General features: G+C 41.7%; 2 protein-coding genes across 2 annotated transcripts in view; both read left to right on the top strand.

The window, feature by feature from the left end:
* Positions 1–3,008, top strand: part of LOC137779430 (protein kinase C epsilon type-like) — a 48,337-nt gene extending 45,329 nt beyond the window's left edge. The window contains exons 13-15 of the mRNA XM_068567145.1: positions 270–458; positions 2,403–2,549; positions 2,799–3,008. Of these exons, the coding sequence (XP_068423246.1) occupies positions 270–458; positions 2,403–2,549; positions 2,799–2,945 (483 nt within the window). The 3' untranslated portion in view covers positions 2,946–3,008. The remainder of the gene's footprint in view (positions 1–269; positions 459–2,402; positions 2,550–2,798) is intronic.
* A 5,568-nt stretch (positions 3,009–8,576) lies between these two features.
* The window catches only part of epas1b (endothelial PAS domain protein 1b), a 38,189-nt gene continuing 24,459 nt past the window's right edge, over positions 8,577–22,306 (top strand). Inside the window, exon 1 of the mRNA XM_068568638.1 lies at positions 8,577–8,996. Within this exon, the coding sequence (XP_068424739.1) occupies positions 8,971–8,996 (26 nt within the window). The 5' untranslated portion in view covers positions 8,577–8,970. The remainder of the gene's footprint in view (positions 8,997–22,306) is intronic.

Raw genomic sequence — 22,306 nt, 5'->3', positions numbered from 1 at the left:
CGACCTGAATATGAACTATTGAGTGAAAACTTGGTTCGGAGCCAACTGTCACGCTCCGCCGCATCTGCCATTCAGACTCGAGGTGCGAGGTGCGACGTTCCACGTTCGACTCTTTGCAGACGATGCTCGATCGTTCATTGCTAACATGGAGTGTAAAGAAGAACATTTCCCGTTTTTTAAGGACACAGACTCGCACAGTTTGACGTAGGTTAAAAAATGTGCTTTTTTACTTCCTGTTTGTAAGCCTCCCTTATTCTTATGTGATTAAGATCCTTCAAGAGCTGGATTACGGCCCGTCAGTGGACTGGTGGGCTCTGGGGGTGCTGATGTACGAGATGATGGCCGGTCAGCCGCCGTTTGAAGCCGACAATGAAGACGACCTGTTTGAGTCCATCCTCCACGACGACGTCCTGTATCCCGTCTGGCTCAGCAAGGAGGCCGTGTCCATTCTTAAAGCGGTCAGTCAGCGCTTCATGCAGACAAACAGCATTGCCAGAACTTTTTAAGTCCACTCGGCTGTGAACTACGAGTCCATCTGAACACAGATTGGTCCAAATCTATACTCCCACAAGACAGAAATACTGTGTTTGTGCCTGGTGATGTGTTAACGTAACATACTTGGTGATATGTTTGCATGTTAAATAAGAAGCGGACCTTAAAACAAACTATTCTTTTAAATAGATCCACACAGCTTTTGATGAGCACAATCTTCCTGAGCCTTGTTGTTTAGCTTTTTCCTTTGATGTTTTTTTGCTTTTACTGTTTGCTTTCTTAAAGTAGTGAGTTTTGTTCTGCACCTTGAAACTTTACATTAAAATACGTTGAATGCTCTCCAGCATCGTGGACTAATGGGCTGTTAAATCCACATTTATGCATCCGTCCTTGTGTTTCTTTGCTTGTTTTTTATTGTTTTTTTAGTTTTATTCACTTGTATATACCATTTTCCTTTAATATTTCACTGCTTTTGTGACCCTAAACCTTTGGTAAACCAATTTTCATCACCAGAACAGTTCAACCACATATGTTTTCACAAAAGATATGAATAATTTCCCAAAAAAATTGAGATTCCATTTTTCACCTTTAGAGTCATATTTTGTCTTTACACTTTTGTCTTACGACAAAGTTGCCTCATTATACATATAGCTGAGGTAGTTCTGCTATTTATGATGTGAAACGTGGGTATATATCTCATAACAAAGTGCCTTTAAAAGGTGAATTTAAGAAATGTCGAGTTCTGTGAGTCTCGTGTGAGCGAGCATGCAGCTTTCTTTTTTTTCCCTTCCTCATATGTTGATCCGTGTTTTTTCCTCCTCTGGAAGAACGCCGGACAATTTCCGCTCTCCGCTTCTAATCCATCACTTTCTTCTGTGTTGTCGGTTGCGTGGGCGCGTAACGCCAGTCGACCGTTAGTTTATTTGTTTGTCCGTTTTTTTTTTGTTTGTTGTTTTTTCCATCACAAGCCTTTGCGTTTACCTTGGCCCGTGGGCTGCGAGGCCTTGTGGGAAAGTGTGCGTGTTTATGTTGGACAATGTCTTGGACTCTGACCGCGTCACTTGACCGGCGCAGCGGGGCTCCGATTGGACACGTCCTCCAAACCGAAAAGGACTCAAAAGGTCATGTGATATAAACTCTCTCTCGGCTAAATCCAACGGCTGAGCGGCTCGCTCGCCGCTCATCCAGCTTTCAAGCACTTGCAGAAAATCCAGCAGAAAATATCAAACCAAGAAGGCGTTTTTATGGAGGAGTGTATCACTCTATGAGGCTGCGTTGCACCAACAAGGATTAACTCTTAAACCAGGTTCAAACCAGGTTTGCCTTTTAATCCAGTTGCACCAAACGTTAAACCTAGTTTAACCCTTAGTTTACAATTAATCCTGGGTCAATTTAACCCTTTGGTAATCTCTGTTTAATTTCAATTTAAATCTAGATTCAAATCAAATCCACTTAATTTAAACCTAGACTAGGAAGAAAATGGTATAATCTAAGGTTATTTAGTTCCGTATTTGTTAAAAATACATTGTAAATTTGTTGACATTTTGTCGGAATTGAACATAATCCTGTTTTAATCCTTCTTTAAACAATTTTAACTAATCCAGGGTTCAAATTAAGATGTGCAACACATCTCTGATTAAATATAAACCAGTTGAAACCTAAATTTACTAACCCTAGATTAACTCTAAACCAGGATTAATTTAATCCTTGTTGGTGCAACCCATCCTAAGACCCTGAATTATCTCCTTTTTGTATTTTTACATCATCTGAAGACCTTGTGATGAATGAAACGGACAAAAAAATGGATCTTAGGTTCACTGTTTCTACTCGTGTGTTAACGTGTAGTAATGTCACGAGAATGAAACCCTCTCCTTTCTCTCCGTCTCTCTATCTCTTCGCTTTCTTCTCAGTTCATGACCAAGAGTCCCAACAAGCGTCTGGGCTGCGTGGCGGCTCAGGGTCTGGAGGACGCCATCAAGCTCCACGTGTTCTTCAGAGAGATCGACTGGACGCTGCTGGAGCAGAGGAAGCTCCGGCCGCCATTCAAACCTCGCATCGTGAGTTCACACACTCACACACACACACACACACACACACACACACACACACACCTGATCACTGTGAAACACAATTGATTCTGTTTGGAGGGGGAGCGTTGATACTTTTCTGTTCACGTGTCGATGAATCTTTTACCAGCGACCGATAACTTTATGCATTTTTTTCTTGCAAAAAGCTCATTTAAAAATGAAAGACACTCGTCTTAGACTACAGCTTGAAACCCGTCTCTCTTGTTCTTCGCCTTCCAGAAAACCAAAAGGGATGTGAACAACTTTGACCAGGACTTTACGCGAGAAGAACCCAACCTGACGCCGGTGGAAGCCAACATCATCAAGCAGATCAATCAGGATGAGTTCAAAGGATTCTCCTACTTTGGAGACGAGACTGTGGCCTAGACACACACACACACACACACACACACACACACACACACACACACACACACACACACACACACATTGACACAGCTAATTTAACACATTAATACACACCAACACACCGGAAAGAAATCTTGGAGGAAAGATAAAATATTTGAAGAAACACACGGCTCTGCACCTCCTTCAGATTCTGAGTCCACTCCAGGAATTAGACCGGACCATCGGTATCTCTCTCTCTCTCTTTATGGTTTCTGTGCTCTCTGTTTGTCCGTACGTGCATCAGCCATCGAGGTAAACGCTCCAGCAGCATGCAGGAGCAGGTCGGAAACTGTAAGAAAAGCTCTTTTATCTTTGATCCAGATGCATTTCGAAAGCGGCGGGAAAAAAAACAACCGAACTTTGTGTTTCCAAAGGGGTCTTTTGAAGTAGATACATGGGCAAGGTCACGACCTGTAAGTTTGCGCGAGCGTGTGTGTGTGTGTGTGTGTGTGTGAGCGAGATAATGTGAGCGCAAGTGTGCATGCGTGTATAGTTGCATACTGTACCTCTAGAAAGAGCAAGACTATCATTTCTGTACATGATGTGCTGTTTCCTGTGTCGGTCTCCGTGTTTAAAGAATGTTTTCTCTTCTTCCCTAAACTTGTATGTGAATGAAAAAAAATATATATGTTGAACCAATGATTGTATTTTAAAAAAAAAGGTCATTCAATATAAAACGAGATACAAGAAATAAGCTTTTTTCTCTCTCTGATGAATTCATGATGGAAGTAGAATTTTTAAATTAAAAGTGAATTTTCGGAGGGGCCCGACCACAGCGGAGCGTTGGCATTGTGTAATTTGTGTTGTGTTGTTATTACAGAGAAGGTCACACAAGGTTACACAAGTTGTGTTGTTATTGCAGAGAAGAGAAGCTGTTGTTCCTTCTCTCTGTACATTTTAGCTCGTTAGCTCGTTAGCTCGTCGCCTTCGTCATTCAAAACCACAACGGTACCGTTAGCCGTAAGCTAGCAGCCCTCCAGTAGCTCCTCCGCTGGGAGCGTTCGGTTGCAGTGAGACACGCTCGCGGCGTCACAAGCTGTTTTTTTCTCCACTTATACACAACTTCATGTCTTCATGTGTGACATCGAGACAGTTGAAGCCAAATAAAGAGCTGAAGTCTAAAATGTCAAAGGAGCTCTTTATTAAAAATAAATAAAATAACGTCATTACTGTCACTGAAACTCTGCCGCTGCACCTTCTGGAGCGACAACATCTTCATGACCACTTGATCGTTGAAGTGTGTGTGTGTGTGTGTGTGTGTGTGTGTGTGTACACTGGACCTACAACCCTCTTCACTCCACATCAGAGAGGTGGATCGTCCACAGAGGGGAATGTGTTTGCATGTGACTGAATGTGTTCAACTGAATGTATTTCCTCTGAATGTGTGTGTGTGTGTGTGTGTGTGTGTGTGTGTGTGTGTGTGTGTGTGTGTGTGTGTGTGTGTGCGTTAATGATCTTGTATTTTCTTATTTAAAGCATATTTTTGTCCATGTTGTTGTGCTGCTTTTTTTTTTTACTAGATAATCTAGTTAATGGATGACTTGACCCTCCTCCTCCTCCTCTTCCTCTTCTTCCTCCTCTTCTTCTTCCTTCTCCTCTTCTTCCTCCTCTTCCTCCGCCTTGATCCACGTCAGAGGACAAGTTTAGGACTTTTTAGAAAACGGAAAAAGGAATCCAAACACATTTCAAGAAAACATTACGTGCAATATATATTTTTTATCTGTTTGTTCAGTTGTTTTTTTCTATTTTTTCTCCTCTTTTGTTTCTTCTCATCTTCCTCTTGTTTCCCTTCAGCCCCGTCCACAGACACATGCCTTTTAACTAACTTTACAGTTAGTTAAAAGGCACATAAAAAGTGATCGTTATTTCAAACATATTTCAAGTAGTGGGAGTAGAAGATGTCTCTAAACACACACACACACACACACACACACACACACACAACCGTGTGGACAGCGGTGCAGACACTTTTACTACCGGACGACTTTTCAGGACACGCGTGTGTGTGTCTGCCGTCCATCACGTCTCTTCTCTTCTGTCTCGTGTTGCATCTTTGTTTTCGTCTTTAATTTAAAAGTTAAAAGTTTCCCAGAAATCATGTTCTTCTTTCCTCCGATGCAAAAATGCAAAATTATGGCTTTGAAATCAACGTCAGGCCACAATTCACCTCCACCATGTTCTTCTTTTTGGGGTTTGTGGGTAAAAAAATCGTAAAATTCACTTTGCCTGACAGTATTATGATTTTTCTTACAGTATCAAACATTCATCTTCCTGGGCTCGTATGCAGAATGTTGCCGTACGTACATGTTTGTGTGTTTGTGAAGCTTCGTATGTACAACTTTGTCACCTGACCCGTGTTTTTTTTATTTTTTATTATGTGCTTCATTTGTGTTTCATGTCAAAGTTGTTGTTTTCTGTTACGCTGCGTGCCAAATGTACTGTACTTTAAAAGGATGTGAAGATGTATTTTAATTTTTGAAACAAATTAAATATCAAGATGTCAGAAAAGTATTTGTTGTTGGTCTTTTAAATCATTTTGATCTATTTCTTTACATCCGAAGGTGAAATGTTTTGTGAATTCAACAAAAAGATCAAAAGCATTTTTATATGGACGTCTGAAATGCATTATAAATATTATTATAATGCATTATAGTCAGCTAATAGCACTTTTTAATTATAGTTATAAGTACTTATAGATATGATTTATGCTTTATAACAATAATCACATTCAATGCATTTTATGACTTATAAGATCAAGTTCTAAAATCCTTAATAATAATTGCTTGTCGTTTTTCCGCCACGATAATACTGTATTATAATTATTATGCATTATGTTTTTATTACACTATGTTACTATAATGTGCTCATAAAATACTCTTAAGTTAAAAAAAGTATGCATAACATTTTGTGTATTCTTGCATAGAAAATTTACTTAAAGTAAAGCGACAAAAATTAATATACAAAATATTATACATGCATTTTTGACTTAATAGTATTGTATGAGCACAATACCTCTTCGACTTAGAGTAATCTATAGATATTGTAATAATAATCTTTTTTTATAATGCATTATAAAATATTAGAATGTATTACAACTAAGTGATTTATAGTAATATTATTGTTGTAAAGCATTATGAATATGTGATTATGACATAAACAATGCTTAAAGGCGTCACTAAAACATGTTCCCCAAATGTTGCAAAACGCCTTTATTGTTAAATGCTACACTTTTACCTTTAAATGTAGAAATTGTACTCCTAAAATGTACTCGGAAATGCTCAAAAATAAGGAAAATATATTTGATTTGACCGAACCGTATAGAGAATCCCTGAAGGAGATCATATCTCCACCGAGGAGGAGATGTAGTATGAATTCACATGACTAATCGTCTCCATCTATGTGTGACCGTTAAATGCCAGGAGAAGTTATCGGCCTCTCAGTGTCCGAAAAAATGTGGAGAGACCTGATTTTGAACTTTTGTTGGAGGGAAACTTAACACTAAGTCTGAGGCTCCAACGTGTGTTTTAGTTTCTAATGAAGCTTTGTCTCGTAGTCCAGATCAGTCAGGTGAAACCAAATGTTTTAAATCAGCTCCTATTATATTCAGAAATACGTTTCCTTTAGTGTTTGCAGTTGGAATGAGCGGTCAATGTTATCATGCTATTTATTATTGGATTATGTCATCATAGATGCATGAATTATAATGTCCATGAATGTTGCACCTGCAGGCGGGACTTATTTCTGATTCCTATAAAGATGCATAGAAAGTGGAATACTCAAGTGTGTTATAAGGATGTGTGTATGTACCTCGTGCGTAGTAGTACATTTAGTATAATACAAAAATAATGGTTGGATTACTGAAGAGGCCCAAAACAACAACAAAGAGATGCAAAACAGCTGCAAAGAGACACAATGAGACTAATAATGAGCTTAAAAATGGAAAAAACAACTACAAAGAGACACAATAAGACTAATAATAATTATGAAAAGAGACATCACAACTACAAAGAGACACAAAACAACCACAAAGAGACACAAAATGACCACAAAGAGACACAAAACAACCACAAAGAGACACAAAATGACCACAAAGAGACACAAAATGACCACAAAGAGACACAAAATGACCTAAAAGAGACACAAAATGACCACAAAGAGACACACAACAACTACAGAGAAACACAAAATGACCACAAAAAGACACAAAACAACTACAAAGAGAGACATGACAGCTACAAAGAAACATATAATGACCACAAAAAGACACAAAACAAGTACAAATAGACACAACACAACCACAAAGAGACACAAAACAACTACAAAGAAACATATAATGACCACAAAGAGATGCAAAACAACTACAAAGAGACACAAAACAACTACAAAGAGACACATCAGCTAAAGGAGTTGCTGGTTGGAGAGGTGTGGTGAACTTTTGCGTGTCTAAACCTATAATAAGGGCCCATTGTCTCATAATTTCACCCATGACGAGAAAAAATGTGGCGAACAAAGTTCTGGCGCTGTGAAAGCGTGCACGCCCTTCACGCCGTGCATATGTACGGCGTGCGTGTCGTAGCACAACTTGTGCACACGCTGTACAAGTTGTGCTACGACACGCAACGTCTGCGCAGAAAACTCCCCGCTGTTGATCGACAGCCGATACGGCCGCACGGATGATAATCTCGGGTCAGGCGAACAAAGGCTAAAACATGAACACAATTCATACTTAAAATCTTGGATCTTGGCGGAGGCGGCCATGTTTTTTTCTCCGACAGTGATGTTTTATGTCACATAAGGTTATATAACCCCGCATATTCCTTTAAAAATCAAATGTGTGTTTTCAAAAAGTTTCAAAATGTCATCATAATGTGTTTAATGTAAAACGTTGTACCGGTTTTTGTGTCGTTTGATCCAGTCTGCACTTGACAGGATGTGTAGTTTGCTACAAGAATTAATTAAAAATTTAAGTGGACGTTTTTTACTTTCATGTAACCTTCAAAAGGCCTATAAAACTTGATTCCAAAGACCAAAAAATGCATGCAAAATGTGTAATTTATTATAAAATCTGGAATATAGGTGGAGGATATTCCATAATGTCTCTGTTCACTCCACTCAGGATAAATACTTTAAGCTTTTGAATGCAAATAAAGCTTTTTTTCATACTTAAAATCTTGGATCTTGGCGGGGGCGGCCATGTTTTTTTCTCCGACAGTGATGTTTTATGTCACATGAGGTTATATAACCCCGCATATTCCTTTAAAAATCAAATGTGTGTTTTCAAAAAGTTTCAAAATGTCATCATAATGTGTTTAATACCGGTTTTGGTGTCGTTTTACTGGCGGGGACGGACCTCCACGTCGCCGGTGTCGTTTCCAGCCGGCTGCACTTCAAGTCAGGTGGGAGAGTCGACGAGAGGCCGGGAGAAGTGGGCGGCTCCCGGCGGCGTTTTTTTTTTTTTTTTTATATCTTTCTTCTTCTCTCCAGCCAATCAGCGCGCTCGGACCTGCACAGGCCGGCTCTCACGGTGTGCCAGCTGGGCTGCAGGTCAGAGCCACCGAGCAGAGTCTGTCAAGACCTCGGCGAGCGAGGGAAAGGAAAGTTTTGCACACACACACACACACACACACACACACACATACGCACGCACACGCGGACCCCCGCGCGCGGCTTCCGTGCCGCCCACAGCAGCTTCACACAAACAGCGTCCTTCAGCCGAGCGAGGCGAGGCGAGGCGAGCGAGCCAGGCCGCGGAGGGTGCCTCTTTTCTGCGGGCGAGAGGCTGCGCAATCCTCGGCAGTGTTCTGAGACTGTGCGGCCGCGACACCCCCACCCACCCCCACCCTACACCCACCCCTCTCCAGCCTGCTTTTTTCTTTTTTTTAATGTCATGACCCGTCAGAGGACTTCTGACCCGCGCACGTCGATATAAAAAAAATAAAAAAAAACACACGTGTTGGACTTAACGGAGACCGGATTTACAACAGCAGAGAGAAGAAGAAAAAACATGACGGCCGAAAAGGAGAAAAAGAGGTAAGACGTTTTTTTTAAATAATATTTCCTGGCACTTTGTCCCCGGCGCGTATTGGGTGTCCAGGTCTGCTGACTGGCGGCCTCTCTCCGGCCCCGCAGGGGGGGACCTGTTGCTGCGGAGCCGCATGTGACTTGGCCCCCGGCGTCTCTGCTCCCGATAGCGGCTGCGGAAAAAATCACTGTCGGGGACACACACACACACACACACACACACACACACACACACACACACAAAAGGTCCCTTATGTGCAAACTTTGCGACAATGTGTGTCGTGCGTTTAACGAGTTGTTTTGGTTACGTGCGGTTTGATCCAGTCTGCACTTGACAGGATGTGTAGTTTGCTACAAGTATTAATTAAAAATTTAAGTGGACGTTTTTTACTTTCATGTAACCTTCAAAAGGCCTATAAAACTTGATTCCAATGACCAAAAAATGCATGCAAAATGTGTAATTTATTATAAAATCTGGAATATAGGTGGAGGATATTCCATAATGTCTCTGTTCACTCCACTCAGGATAAATACTTTAAGCTTTTGAATGCAAATAAAGCTTTTTTTCCTCTAGTATCTCTTTCCAAACCCTGTAAATAAATAAGCTTTTATCTGATTATCAGTGTACAGTTTTGTGGATCTGCAGCTGAGCGGTGGCTCAGGGGGTAGAAAGTACAACACTTCTTTGTTTTTGCCTCTTTTTTAACGATATTTATATATTTTGGTTTCATGAAAGCTGTGGTTTGTTAACATGAAGCTTCGGTGTCCTGCAGAGTCACACAGGACATCTTCCGTCTGCATGGAAGGATGCTCACCAGACAGTTGAAATACCACAATGAACCTTTTTTTTTTGTGCATGTTAAGGTAACTGATAAAAAAAGAGTCTCCTTTTAAAGACAATCGCCAATCAGTCATTACAGAAGATACCAGACTGCCGGGTCAGGACATTGCTAGACTTTGTGGTAGCTCACGTCTGCTTTCCTGTCCTGAGATTACAGCTGTAATCACCAAATGGAGGCTGAAAAACTGCCTCTATATATTATTTGTGTCTTTGTCGTGTGTGAGCTGTTGGTTCTGTCACACATTAAATTACTTTGCAAACTATACGAGACACTTGGCTCGTGTGAAATACTTAATCTTGCCCCCTCAACATGAATCATGTCGTTGTCAAAGTGTGTCTTTTATTTTTTTATTCAACTTCTTTATTGCCCCGTGAGTGTGTCTTGCCGTAAGTGCCGCCCTTGTTTGTGTGTTTGTAGATTGTTCCTGAGTGCAGCGATGAGGTCATGGGTCTGATCTTGCGTAATAACGCCGCACTGGTTCCAGCTTGTCCCAGTTTGTGACGCCATTACAGCTGCGTAGTCACACATGTGTATCTGGAGCGTATGTTCATCTCACGTGTGGAGTTAAAAGACCAGATCATCCAAAAATATGATTCATACCAAACATTGTGGTCACATTTCTTCATCAGATAAGACCCAAACATGAGCCTGAGCCGGACAAATATGATGCGTCTCTTTGTGGTTTTGTCTGTATTTGGAGTTGTTTGTGTCTCTTTGTGGTCATTATATGTCTTTTTGTAGCTGTTGTGTGTCTCTTTGTAGCTGTTGTGTGTCTCTTTGTAGCTGTTGTGTGTCTCTTTGTAGTTGTGTTGTGTCTCTGTGTGGTTGTTTTGGTATTGTTGTAGTTGTTTTGTGTCTATGTGATTGTTTTGTGTCTATTTGCAGTTGTTTTGTGTCTCTTTGCAGTTGTTTTGTGTCTCTTTGTGGTCATTATATGTCTCTTTGTAGCTGTTATGTGTCTCTGTAGTCGTTTTGTGTCTCTTTGTGGTTGTTTTGTGTCCATTTGCACTTGTGTTGTGTCTCTTTGTGGTCATTTTATGTATGTCTCTTTGTGGTCATTTTATGTATGTCTCTTTGTAGCTGTTATGTGTCTCTTTGTAGCTGTTATGTGTCTCTTTGTAGTTGTTTGTGTCTCTTTGTGGTCATTTTACGTATGTCTCTTTGTAGCTGTTATGTGTCTCTTTGTAGCTGTTATGTGTCTCTTTGTAGCTGTTATGTGTCTCTTTGTAGTTGTTTGTGTCTCTTTGTGGTCATTATATGTCTCTTTGTAGCTGTTATGTGTTTCTTTGTAGTTGTTTGTGTCTCTTTGTAGCTGTTATGTCTCTTTGTAGTTGTTTGTGTCTCTTTGTGGTCATTATATGTCTCTTTGTAGCTGTTATGTGTCTCTTTGTAGCTGTTATGTGTTTCTTTGTAGTTGTTTGTGTCTCTTTGTAGCTGTTATGTCTCTTTGTAGTTGTTTGTGTCTCTTTGTGGTCATTATATGTCTCTTTGTAGCTGTTATGTGTCTCTTTGTAGCTGTTATGTGTCTCTTTGTAGCTGTTATGTGTCTCTTTGTAGTTGTTTGTGTCTCTTTGTGGTCATTATATGTCTCTTTGTCCTAATTTTGTGTCTCTTTGTAGTTGTTTTGTGTCTCTTTGTGGTCATTTGTGTTTATTTGTAGCCGTTGTGTCTCTTTGTAGTTGAAGGTAGGCGTGTCTTATTAAAAGTGGGCGTGTAAATATCATGAACATTGTTGATTAGCCGTTGATATATTTTTAGGGATAGTGGTTTTTGCCGTGTGATGCTCGTCCTCGTGGCGCTGATTCCTGACGGGGCCGTGGCTAAAAACACCGACCCGGTGGCGCCGACGAGCGCACGTCATCCCCACCTGTTCATTCACCTGGAGGCTGCGAGCCCGAGGCGTCTTTCTTCCATCGTTTACTCGTTTCCCCGAATGGTGACAGCAAAAGCCGGCTCACCAAAAAAAACAAAAACCAGGAGACAAGAAAGACCCCGACCGTCTCCTCTGGCTGGAGCTTTTTCGGCCATTTTGGAGAAAGAGATCTGCAAGTGTGACATGGGAAGCGTCTGTTTGTGTGTGTGTGTGTGAGAATTTGTGTGAGAGTTCACCAGTCTGTCTCCTCAATGATGTGTTTTTTTTTTTTTTTCCGGCAGTGTGTATGTGTGTGTATTACGCAGTAGCGCATTGTCGCCGTTGCTGCCTGGAAGTCATAATTGTTCTGAGAAGTTGTGTGATTCATAGCGGGTGCCTGACCTCATATTGTGTTATTAATACAACTTGTGTGTTGATAGAGGGAGGATGAACTGGCTGGAATGTCCTGATGCGATTGTCCACCAATACTGTCGAGCGGTTGGAGGAGGAACTTTGGTGTTTTTTTTTTATTTTTTATAGCGTCGACCAACTTCTGTCTCAACAGGCATGTGTTTTGTGATAAATGATATGTGACGAGGCACAAGAGTTCGCCAAAACACACCCACACCCACACACACACACACACACAATGATACACAATAATAGACAAGGTGTTGTCAAGTTTCTCTTTGTCTTTCTACTTTATAAGAACACCTTAAGATTGCATCATTACGCTGTTTCCACAGAAAAAAAGAAGAGTGCCTGTGTTGAAATATTTGTTTGCTCTTTTATTTTTCAATATTATTATTATTAGAAAAGAAGAAAGTGTCACTTACAATGCGACTCAAATGATTGAATACAGAATAATAAACCTGTTATTATTGATCAAATGTATGAAATGAACAAGCAAGTGGTGATTTTATTTTTTACATGTACATTATCCAAAGTTATGGAAGCCCATTTCTGCCAGAAAAAGTCATTATGAAAAAGAAGTCAGGACTTTTTTTTGGTCATAATTATGCCTTTTTTTTTTTTTGTCATGACTTTTTTTTGTGGCGGGAATGGGCTTCCATACAGGTAGACCGTTTAAGACTCACAGTATTCATTTTAAACCTATGAAGCTCAAAGATCCAACCATCCTAATCATATCTGAAGTTGCAATCTGTGTTAGTGATTGTCTGTCAGCGCTTCAGTCAGCTTTTCACCTCAGTGTGACACAGCAACACAACACGCATCCTGACAGAGCTCCCTATTGTAAAACATAACAAGTCTGTGACGCAAATGTTTAAGATGTCTCCTGAACAACTTTCGCTCTCGGTTCTTTAGTTTTGTTTGCTTCTCATTGTGGGCTGCGTCTTTGTGTCTTTCTTCGAGGTGCTGACTCAGGAGAGGAGGAAAGAGGAGAGGAGAGGAGAGAGCAAGTTGGCAACAACAAGTAGCTAGCGAACAGAAAGGAGAGGACAGAGTGAGAGTGATGATCAAATGGACTCGGAGGTGATATTAATACGTATCAAGGAGACGGGTGCAGACAGACGGGAGAAGGAGCTCTGGCGTCGGGCTGTTCGAGCTTGTCAACCCGCCGTGTTGAGTGTGTGTCATCAAGTGTGTTCAAGTGTTGCCTCTTGTTGCCCCGAACGAGATTTAAAAGCAACTAAAAGTCCACAGACGCAAAAAAAGCCTCGCGCTTGAGTCCGGTTTGAAGCTCTGGTTCTCGGGCCGTTTGCGTTCTTTCCTTTCTGCGTTTTCAAAATAAAAGCGCGATTCAGCTCGTAAAAATATCGGCGTGACAAAGAGCTGAACCTCGGACGCCCGCCGGAGTTTTACTTTTGGTTTGACAACTTGCAAAGTAAATCGTCCGAATGATTCAGACTGACGGAGAGTGTTACTTTTTAACTTTGAAGTTATTAACTCCGATTCGTGACCGTGTCCATGTTTTTATTCTTGTTCCTTTCTGATTTCAGCTGCAATCTGATGAAACGAGCAGTCTGTTTGTCCCTTTTGAACACGTCTCTTTTTGTGCTTTTTGAGGGTTTCTTTCGTGTTTTTTTTTCGTGTTTCAAGAACGTGAAACTCTGGGTGAAGTAGAGAAGTGATGGATACAGATGTGTTCTGTTTCCCCATCTGTGTGTGTTGTTGTTGTTGTTGTTGTTTATGCTGACGAGTCCTCTGAAGCACGACGGACAGCAGGTTGAGGCTGCTGCTCGAGGACAAGCGCTGGATTTATGTTTTATGGAGGTGTGTGTAGATTCACAGCAGCAGATATTCAACACATCGCTGCTGAGCACTTCAGGAGCTCTGGGTGGAGGAAGGCGGAGCAATACTGTACATTACTGTGTTTTTAAGAGATGACAGATTCAGGTTCTGCTTTCACGTTATTGAATGAAGCTTTTTGATGCTTTTCGCTGCACATTCATGGCTTTTCTTTGCTTTCTAAAATGGGCGTAAACTAACCTCGATTGACCCCGACTTTAATGTCGTCCTGTTTCCAAAATATTTAGAAGACGCTGATTACCACTGACAGTATTTATTTTATCACTTATTTATTTACATGCAGTAAGGGAGCTCCTCTTTCAACATTTGCAGTTCAGAAAATGATTTTTTTACCCCGTTAAACCAATATGGGCTCTTCACCTCTTGTTCCCTGTGTTTCAGTCATCGTAGAAATCCAAAATGAATTAGAATACTTCTGCAAAGTCTTGGGAAAAAAATGTATATCTGCCAAAAAATCACTTTTAAAAAGATTTTTTGATCATAACTATAAACATCCAGCATGATATGAGCCAGATTCCCCAAAAAAGCCTCCTGGAGCGTCAATAAGACACCTTTTTGGAAAGATTAGGACCTAAAGAATCAGAATCTGCAACAAAAATCACAATAAAACAAAGTCTTGTCCTGTTAGGAAGGAGTTTCAGTCAAAAAACTGTGTTTTCTGGTTCAAAAATGGAAAAATTATGTATTTTATGCCAAAAGATTGTCTGAATGGGGCATGCTGGGACTTAAAATGGGAGTGGGAGGATTTTTCTGCACGGTTTCCAAAAGGTTAATAGTTAAGAAAAATCTGACTAAAGGAAATAAGCAGCTCATTACTCGACAAACACACTTTTAAACACAGATATTTTGTCGTAAAATGTTATCCTAGATTTGCTTATAATCAAAAAATAAACATACATTTCAGACTTTTTATTTTTAGCCCAATAGAATAAATATTCAAACACGTGGCGTCGCCTTACTTCGCATAGTGTAAAACATTTAAATGAACTAAAAGCTCCGCACAAAATATAAGAAAACCAGGAGTGTGTGACGTATTTAAAATTCTGTGCGTGTAACAAGTTGAACAAGTTATTCCATCATGCACAACATACTTTTCGGTGCATGAAGGGGTCTTATTGCACGCAGCGGAAATCAAACTGTCCTGATATTAAACCCACTGGTGGTCAACATGAGGCCCCTGTGGAGCCCAGAGGGCCCCGAGTCGGCACACTGCGGGGAGACGGCAGCGGATGAAAACCTCGCAGTATCTTTCCACTGTTATTTTTGTCTCGCTCCTCCGGCTTCATGTTTTTTTTTCTTCTTTTGTGTCTTTTTGCTCGAACCACACTCGCTCATATTTACATGTGCCTACATGTCCCCTCCTCCTCTCTCGCCTCCTTCAGAACTCTGTGTCCTCGCCATTTCCTATTTCCTGTCCGGCATCTCCCCCTTCTTCCTCTTCCTCTTCCTCCGCCGGCTGTAACCAAAATGGCTCCCTGAGCCGGCGGCGCGCCACCTGGCGGCGCTCCAGCTGCCTCCGAGACTCACTTTTTGTTTTGACCGTGAGAGTCAGATAAATAAGTCAAGTTGTCGTTGTCGCCCGTGAGCTCGCTTTCGCTTTTGTTTTCCTGCACGACACAAAACAACAACAGAAACCGGAGACCCCGCAGGTGCTATAATGGTCAAAACTCTTTGACCAAAAACATACTTTAGGCCCCTCGTGAGAAAATGTGATTAAATGTCACTTATTAGTGTAATTATTGTGAAGTAACTTGTTTATCTCACTGCAGCTCTCGTCTGTGTTGCTGAAGGTTTAAGAGAGTCTTCCTCTCTGTTCGTCATCACCTGTGTGTCAAAAGCTTTCTTCTTCAACCCTTTTATCTCTCCGGAGCTGCTTTTCACCTTCACGTGAGGCTTTTTGCTGCCTTGAAAAACATGCCGAAATATCCCAAGATGCAGTTCATTCAACCTCAACTTGATTTTTTTTCCTCCACATTTAATGAACATACATCCTTCTTTAGACTTTAGAGGCTTTGCACACTGTAAACTGGAATGTGAGAATGGTGACAAAGTGGAAAAACAGTACGAGACTCTGCATTCCTTTCACTTTAAGTCTCTGTAATCCTTTTGGACAGATTTACCCTGAGTCATTCCAGTGTGTATTACACAAAAAAAAACTAATGAAATACAGCTTTAGCCTCTCTTCCACATTGAAACCTCTTGGTGTTTCATTTTGTACTTTCCCGGTGTTTCGAGGTTGTGATTCATACATTTATTTAGCTGGAGAACCGGCATCACTGATGGGAAACGTCACCAAAGCATGACCCAAGTCCTACTGATTGGTTCGGGTAATAAACCAAAAACATACCCATGTGGGCGTTCGAGAGCATCAATTCACCAAAAACGTCTTTTATCCGCCCCCTAAAGACACGTTCATATTGAAGCCAACACTTTAATTGGTCTTTTTGACGAATGAATTGCTTCGACAGCTCAGATCTTTCACTTTTTTTTAAACTATTTTTATTTGACTCATTGTAATAGAAATGTTGGATCATTTATAAATGCTTTGGTAGGTTTTTTTCCACCATAAAGCTGACACCCAAATTAAAGAATATATTTAGGTAATTTACTTTGCGCTACACTGTTTTATGCAAGCTTGTGGATTTCAGTGAAAAGTGAGTCATTAAGTTTGACTTCCTGTTTAAATCTCGTCCACGCAGCTTCTTTAATATTCTGATTGAGGGTCCCGGTGTAGTCAGCTGCCACCTGGTGTGTCCCCATCATCCCCTCCTTCAATCAGCCAGTCTATCCCGACCATCAGCGTGCTGTGTGTGTGTGTGTGTGTGTGTGTGTGTGTGTGTGTGCCTTCTCTTTCATGGACTATCGGATCCATCAGCAATCTCCTGCATCGTTTTCCCCCGTTCGAGCCGAAGTCGGGGCCCGTGTCTGGGATAACTGTTTGTTCGGCCGTGCGTGTGTGTGTGTGTGTGTGTGTGTGTGTGTGGGCGTGCGTGTGTGTGTTTGGCTGTGTATCTAGAACTCCATGTTCCTCAGGATCACAGATTAGCAGTAGTGTATTGTTGCTCTGTGTTTGTGTTTGGCCAGTCGCCACAACCACAGGAAGACCCACTGTAAGCAAGGAAAGGTGTGTGTGTGTGTGTGTGTGTGTGTGTGTGTGTGTGTGTGTGTGTGTGTGTGTGTGTGTGTGTGTGTGTGTGTGTGTGTGTGTGTGTGTGTGTGTGTGTGTGTGTGTGTGTGTGTGTGTGTGTGTGTTCATGCTTTGGGTGTGGGCAAACCCATCGGCCTCTACTTACGGTGGCCCTCAGAGCTCAATGTGCTGTAAAGAGACCCAACAAAAAAACTGATGAAGAAACATTTTCACCAGAAAAAGGCATTTTTGGGGCGATTTTGATTTTGGATTTTTTTGAGGTTGTTGAAGTCTATCAGTTGTGTTAAATGACCTCAATGTGAGGTTATCCCGGCTTCTCTTAACACAACGGTAAATCCAGGTTATTTTACAATCTGAAATCAAACTTTTTTTCTTCTCTAAAGATATGTTTTTCAAGTCGTTTTCAAATGAAAAATACAAAATGTATAATAGGAAAGTTTGGGAGGATTTGAAAGTGGACTTTTTTTTCTCCACCTTCAATTGTGTTGTTGTTGTTGTGCAAACCCGGGGATGAACATGTCCTGGATTTCCCTCTGAGGCAGAGAACAAACAAACCAAAAAGCGATACCGATCTTCAGAAAAGCAGGAGGCTGTTGCTTTTTCAGGCCGAGCCGAGGTGCGGTCAAATGTTCAGGCTCCAGCCGGCGTCAATGAAATCTGTAAATCTGTTCGGCGGGAGAGATGGAAACGACAAGAACGTGATTAGGACATTTCGAGAGCAAATGATCTATGAAGTGTTGTTGTGAACTTGCCGTACCTGTGCTTCCACACACACACACACACACACACACAGACACACACACATGCATACATGCACACAGCCTGACACCTGCTCTGGTTACAGGATCTGTTTTCTATAAGCACCTCTTGGCTTGTTATCACAACAATCAAATGGTCAATGTTGGTGGTGTGCGTGTGCGTGTGTGTGCGTGTGTGTGCGTGTGTGTGTGTGGTGAGAGGGGCCTGTTTTTCCATGCATGTGTGCGTTTATGCGCGTATGCATGTTGCATGTGTCGGACCCGGCGGTCGACATTTTGCACGCACAACTGAGTGAAAAGTAGAGATCGGCGGCGAAATTCTATTTTTGAATCAAGAAAATATTCCAAACCTCCTCGTTGAACTCTGCCAAAATAAATTTTTAAAAAAATGCGTCAACTTCAGCGGTCCGTGACTGTGGGAGCGCGTGTTGCCTCCGCTCGGCCTGCGGGGGCGTTGGAGGCATCGAACCCACGAGTTAATAGCAAAGAGAGAGAGAGAAGTGATTGGAAGGCCACAGGGTCCGTTGTGAGGAGAGGAAAAAAAAACAAAAAACACAAAAGGTATTGAGCGCCGAGGGCGAGGAGGACAGTTGCTGTCACGCCGTCCTCACCGGGCAACATGAAATTAAAGGGTAAGCTCGGCCTGAGGGCTAATTGACGCCAGCTCGGCCCTCGGCTGCATTGTTTAAACGCGTCGCATCCTGATGATGGCGACGGACGGACTGTAACACAATCTGGGGCAAGCCAAAAAAAGAAAAGAACCGCAACATGTTAATTTGTGTGATAATGAGGGCAAATATACAACATTTCCAGCTGTTTTGTTATAGAAATGAACACAAACTGGGGAGACGTGCGTCGATTGATTTAAATCTGAATCCTAGTGTCGTGCCCGTGAGTCGGTCTGTCTGTGTATGTGTGTGTTTTTCTTTCCTCCTGTGTGTTAACTGGCTTTGTGACTCTGTGGTTTGGAGCGACAGCGTTACTTCTGACACGCAGGTTCGAGAATGCCCGGTATGTATTTTCTTCCCGTCTCTCTCTCTCTACGTCAAACCTATTAACTCGCGTTCCACGTTCAAAATCCAGAAATAAAGATATTCAGAGCAATAATATAGCAGCTAAAAATACAAGAGGAAGATGGAGTGATGTCAACCGGAGCGGTCGCTCTCCCTTCACCATGTTGGCAACAGGAATGCTCCCAATCTTGAATTTACCACCTTTTTTTAAGTAAAAGTGCTGAAGCAATATCGGGAAAAATGTACTCAAATTATCAAAAGTTGAAATGCATCAAACTTCAAACCATTTAAATACACTTGCCACTTTTAAATAACCACTTAATTCTGTGCACTCTCCCGTTATCTTAACTTTATTTTGTATAGTGTACAGTAAATATTCATGCTAAATGTTTTTCATGTTTAATGTCAAATGTTCGCCAGGACAAATTCCTCATATGTGTAAACTTTTTTGGCAATAAATGGTTCTGATTCTGATATAAGAAACACAGGCTGTGTGTAGAAAGTGGACAAAGTGGTCATTTTAAAGTGAGAAGGTGTATTGTCTGTTATATCGCCTCAGGGGTCGCGCCTCGCCCACAAGAATTATCGCAATTTTACGATAAATGAAGCAGTTCGTTAAACGAGGGTTGGAAATGTTGTAATCTTTAACAATTTGTCGTGTGTGCACAGTGAGTGAACGGCAATATTAGTATGAAGTAGCAGAAAATGTAAAATACCACCGCTGCTCTCTTGTTATTAATATCTCAACCCAACGAGCCGCAAACAACCAAACGCGGCCATCGTTTGACCCGAGATCTCCTTTCAGAGCGACTCGCGTGCAATGGACGCGAGGGGCGGCGGCGGCGATGGAAATAGCTCGCTAGCCCGCATGGCCCGGGCTCAGGTTGCTATTATCACAGGTTGTAAAAGCAGCGTGGAGATGTACCGGGGAACCGGAGCGGAACGGAGAACGTTATCTCTGCCCGTGCGTCGCTTTTGTTTCTGGCGAGGGCAGGAATCCAACATGTGACCAAAAGAGTCGATTAGTTTCGGGGGGGTGCGGTTGTATTTTAAGTCACGATATTCTTTGTTTTTGGTTGCGTGTTCGGTGAGGTTTGACAGAAACTTGGGTGTTCCGGCTTGTTTGAACTCCGGCTTTGTTTGTTTACCCTCACGCGCGACCGCAGCGTGCAGCCGAAGATGTGTAGCTCAACGGCCGACGAAGAATCCAGGAGGGATTTCCGCCTGTGGCGACAGAGAAGACACAAGGGACAAAACAACCCGTGTGTGTTTTAATCACCACAAGACTCGCCATCAGTCACATAGCTCAAATTGGCTGCAGTTGAAAAGGTCTTGTCACGGAGCGATCGCGTGAGGAATAATGGCAGCGCTATTTCTGCGCCTAGCTAACGGCGCATACCTGCCGGACGCAGCAGTTGACGCCGGCTCCCCCTCGAGGACACTCGGGTGTAAACGCTCGGTGTCGAGACGCCTTCCTACCCCTCCGCGGGAAATTAAAAGGTTTAAAAGGTCCGTTGAGAATATATTGGGCAAAACAAATGTTTTAATCCAAGCACACAACCACACATTTTTTGGTGAAGATCTTACGTCTCAAATTGGGTTTTTAAAGAATGAAAGTGAACTTGCAGATTCGCTGGTGACATTTCTGAACTCACATTTATTGTTGTTTATTACTTTTTTGTGTGTGTGTGTTTTTCTTCATTGCCACAAAATAATATACAAAATGTTGAATATAAATACTCTTCTTGGACATGCTAGTTGCAAGTCTTCTCTGGACTCATGTTTTTAAGATATATTTATCCTCACATAACCTTTTTGATTTTATTCTCATAATTGCAATTTATTGTCTAAAAATATTTTGATTTAATTCTCTAAATAGGTTGGATCCTATTCGTATTGATTCTCTCTCAATATTACATCATTATACTCTCTTAACACCTTAAATATTATGATGTTTATTTGATTTTTTCTAACCTAATAGTCTTATATGAAGAAAAAAAGGTTGTTAGATAGATAAAGAGTCCACTCGTGATACATAACTACATGGTTTTATAATAATCCCTCACTGGCTTACACACACAAAAGGTGAAATACTTTCTGACCGTACAGCTGTAAGCTGATCAGAGTGATGATGATGAGACCTGATCCTTCATGCCACATCATCAAACTCCCATCTGACTCCTTCTTTTGGCTGGAGATTAAAAAAAAGGGTCTTATAAAACACCACTAAAAAGGAAACGTGGCCTACAAAAAGACTTTGAGTGATTTTCGGGCGGTTTGATAAGTGTCCAGCTCTCATTGGGGAGGAGGTGAGGTTTATTTTCCACGTGGCTTGAGACCATGAACCCGGTTCCCTTCTGCAGCCGGTCTGCTGTGTCTGAATGTGGGAATGAAGTTTATTTACACGGCACCTCTCTGTCGGACTGCGTCACAATAAGAGAGGGAAGAGAGTGGGAAAGCTAAACAAAGGCTAGTCTAAACAGGTGCTGTGGGGTGGTGGGCTGTGCTGGACCCCGGATGGTGGGGCCTCAAACAAAACCACCATCTACAGGGCTTGGACTCAATGTGGAAGTGGATTTTTGTGGTTTTCGAAGTTGGTTTTCAGTGTCGAGAGATCAAGAGGTGCCACATGAGACCAGCTGGTTCGAGGCTGTCGGTCGTAATCAAATTCACTAGCCACCTATTTGTCCGTGAGATTAAGTGATTCATCATTTTCTTCGGTGAAAAAGTCACTCCGAGAGTCCGGCGGAAGGTTTTCAATTTGCTTATTTTGTCCGATCAGCGAGTTAAAAGTCGTTTTCAAGAGTTGTCAAACTCTGGCCCTTTGACCTTTTTTGAGTGAAATGTCATTATTTTAGCTAATAACTAATTATTAAAGCAGAGGACAATGTCTTTCAGCTAAATCCTCCCAAACTGATACCCAGCCTTTTGGATATCGGCTGATACACAGCAGCGACCTGATACCTGTGGTTGATTGAATTAATGTTTAACTATGTAGAAGTGACAGTCTTCCTGGATGCTTTGCCTTCTTTGTTATACTCTTACTCATCCTATGGAAGTATGGCTTTTGTGTCTTTTCAAGCTCACAAAATGTTGTATTTCTATTTTTATGAGGAAGGAAAGAAGACAGGAGGGAAGGAAAGCAAAAGAGTGAAGATGGAACGGAAATGTGAGAAGTTAAGCTCCAGCACTGTACGTCAGCACAGCGTGAACTCGTGTGTGTGCGTGTGTGTGTGTGTGTGTGTGTGTGTGTGTGTCTGTGAGGGTTCAGTGAGTGCATCAAAATCAGAACGATGAAGCGCCGTGACTCCCATTGTCTCAGATCCTGAAAGACTGCACCAACAATGGTCCCAGACAATCAAAGTGTGGACCCACACTTTGACACACACACACACACACACGCACACAGCCGCACACAAGCACATACACACGCAT

The sequence above is a fragment of the Clinocottus analis genome, unplaced genomic scaffold (assembly GCF_023055335.1).
Source record: "Clinocottus analis isolate CAN_PGR_092001 unplaced genomic scaffold, fCliAna1.0.p SCAF_8, whole genome shotgun sequence".
Classification (NCBI taxonomy): domain Eukaryota; kingdom Metazoa; phylum Chordata; class Actinopteri; order Perciformes; family Cottidae; genus Clinocottus; species Clinocottus analis.
This window is presented reverse-complemented; position numbering and strand designations above follow the sequence as displayed.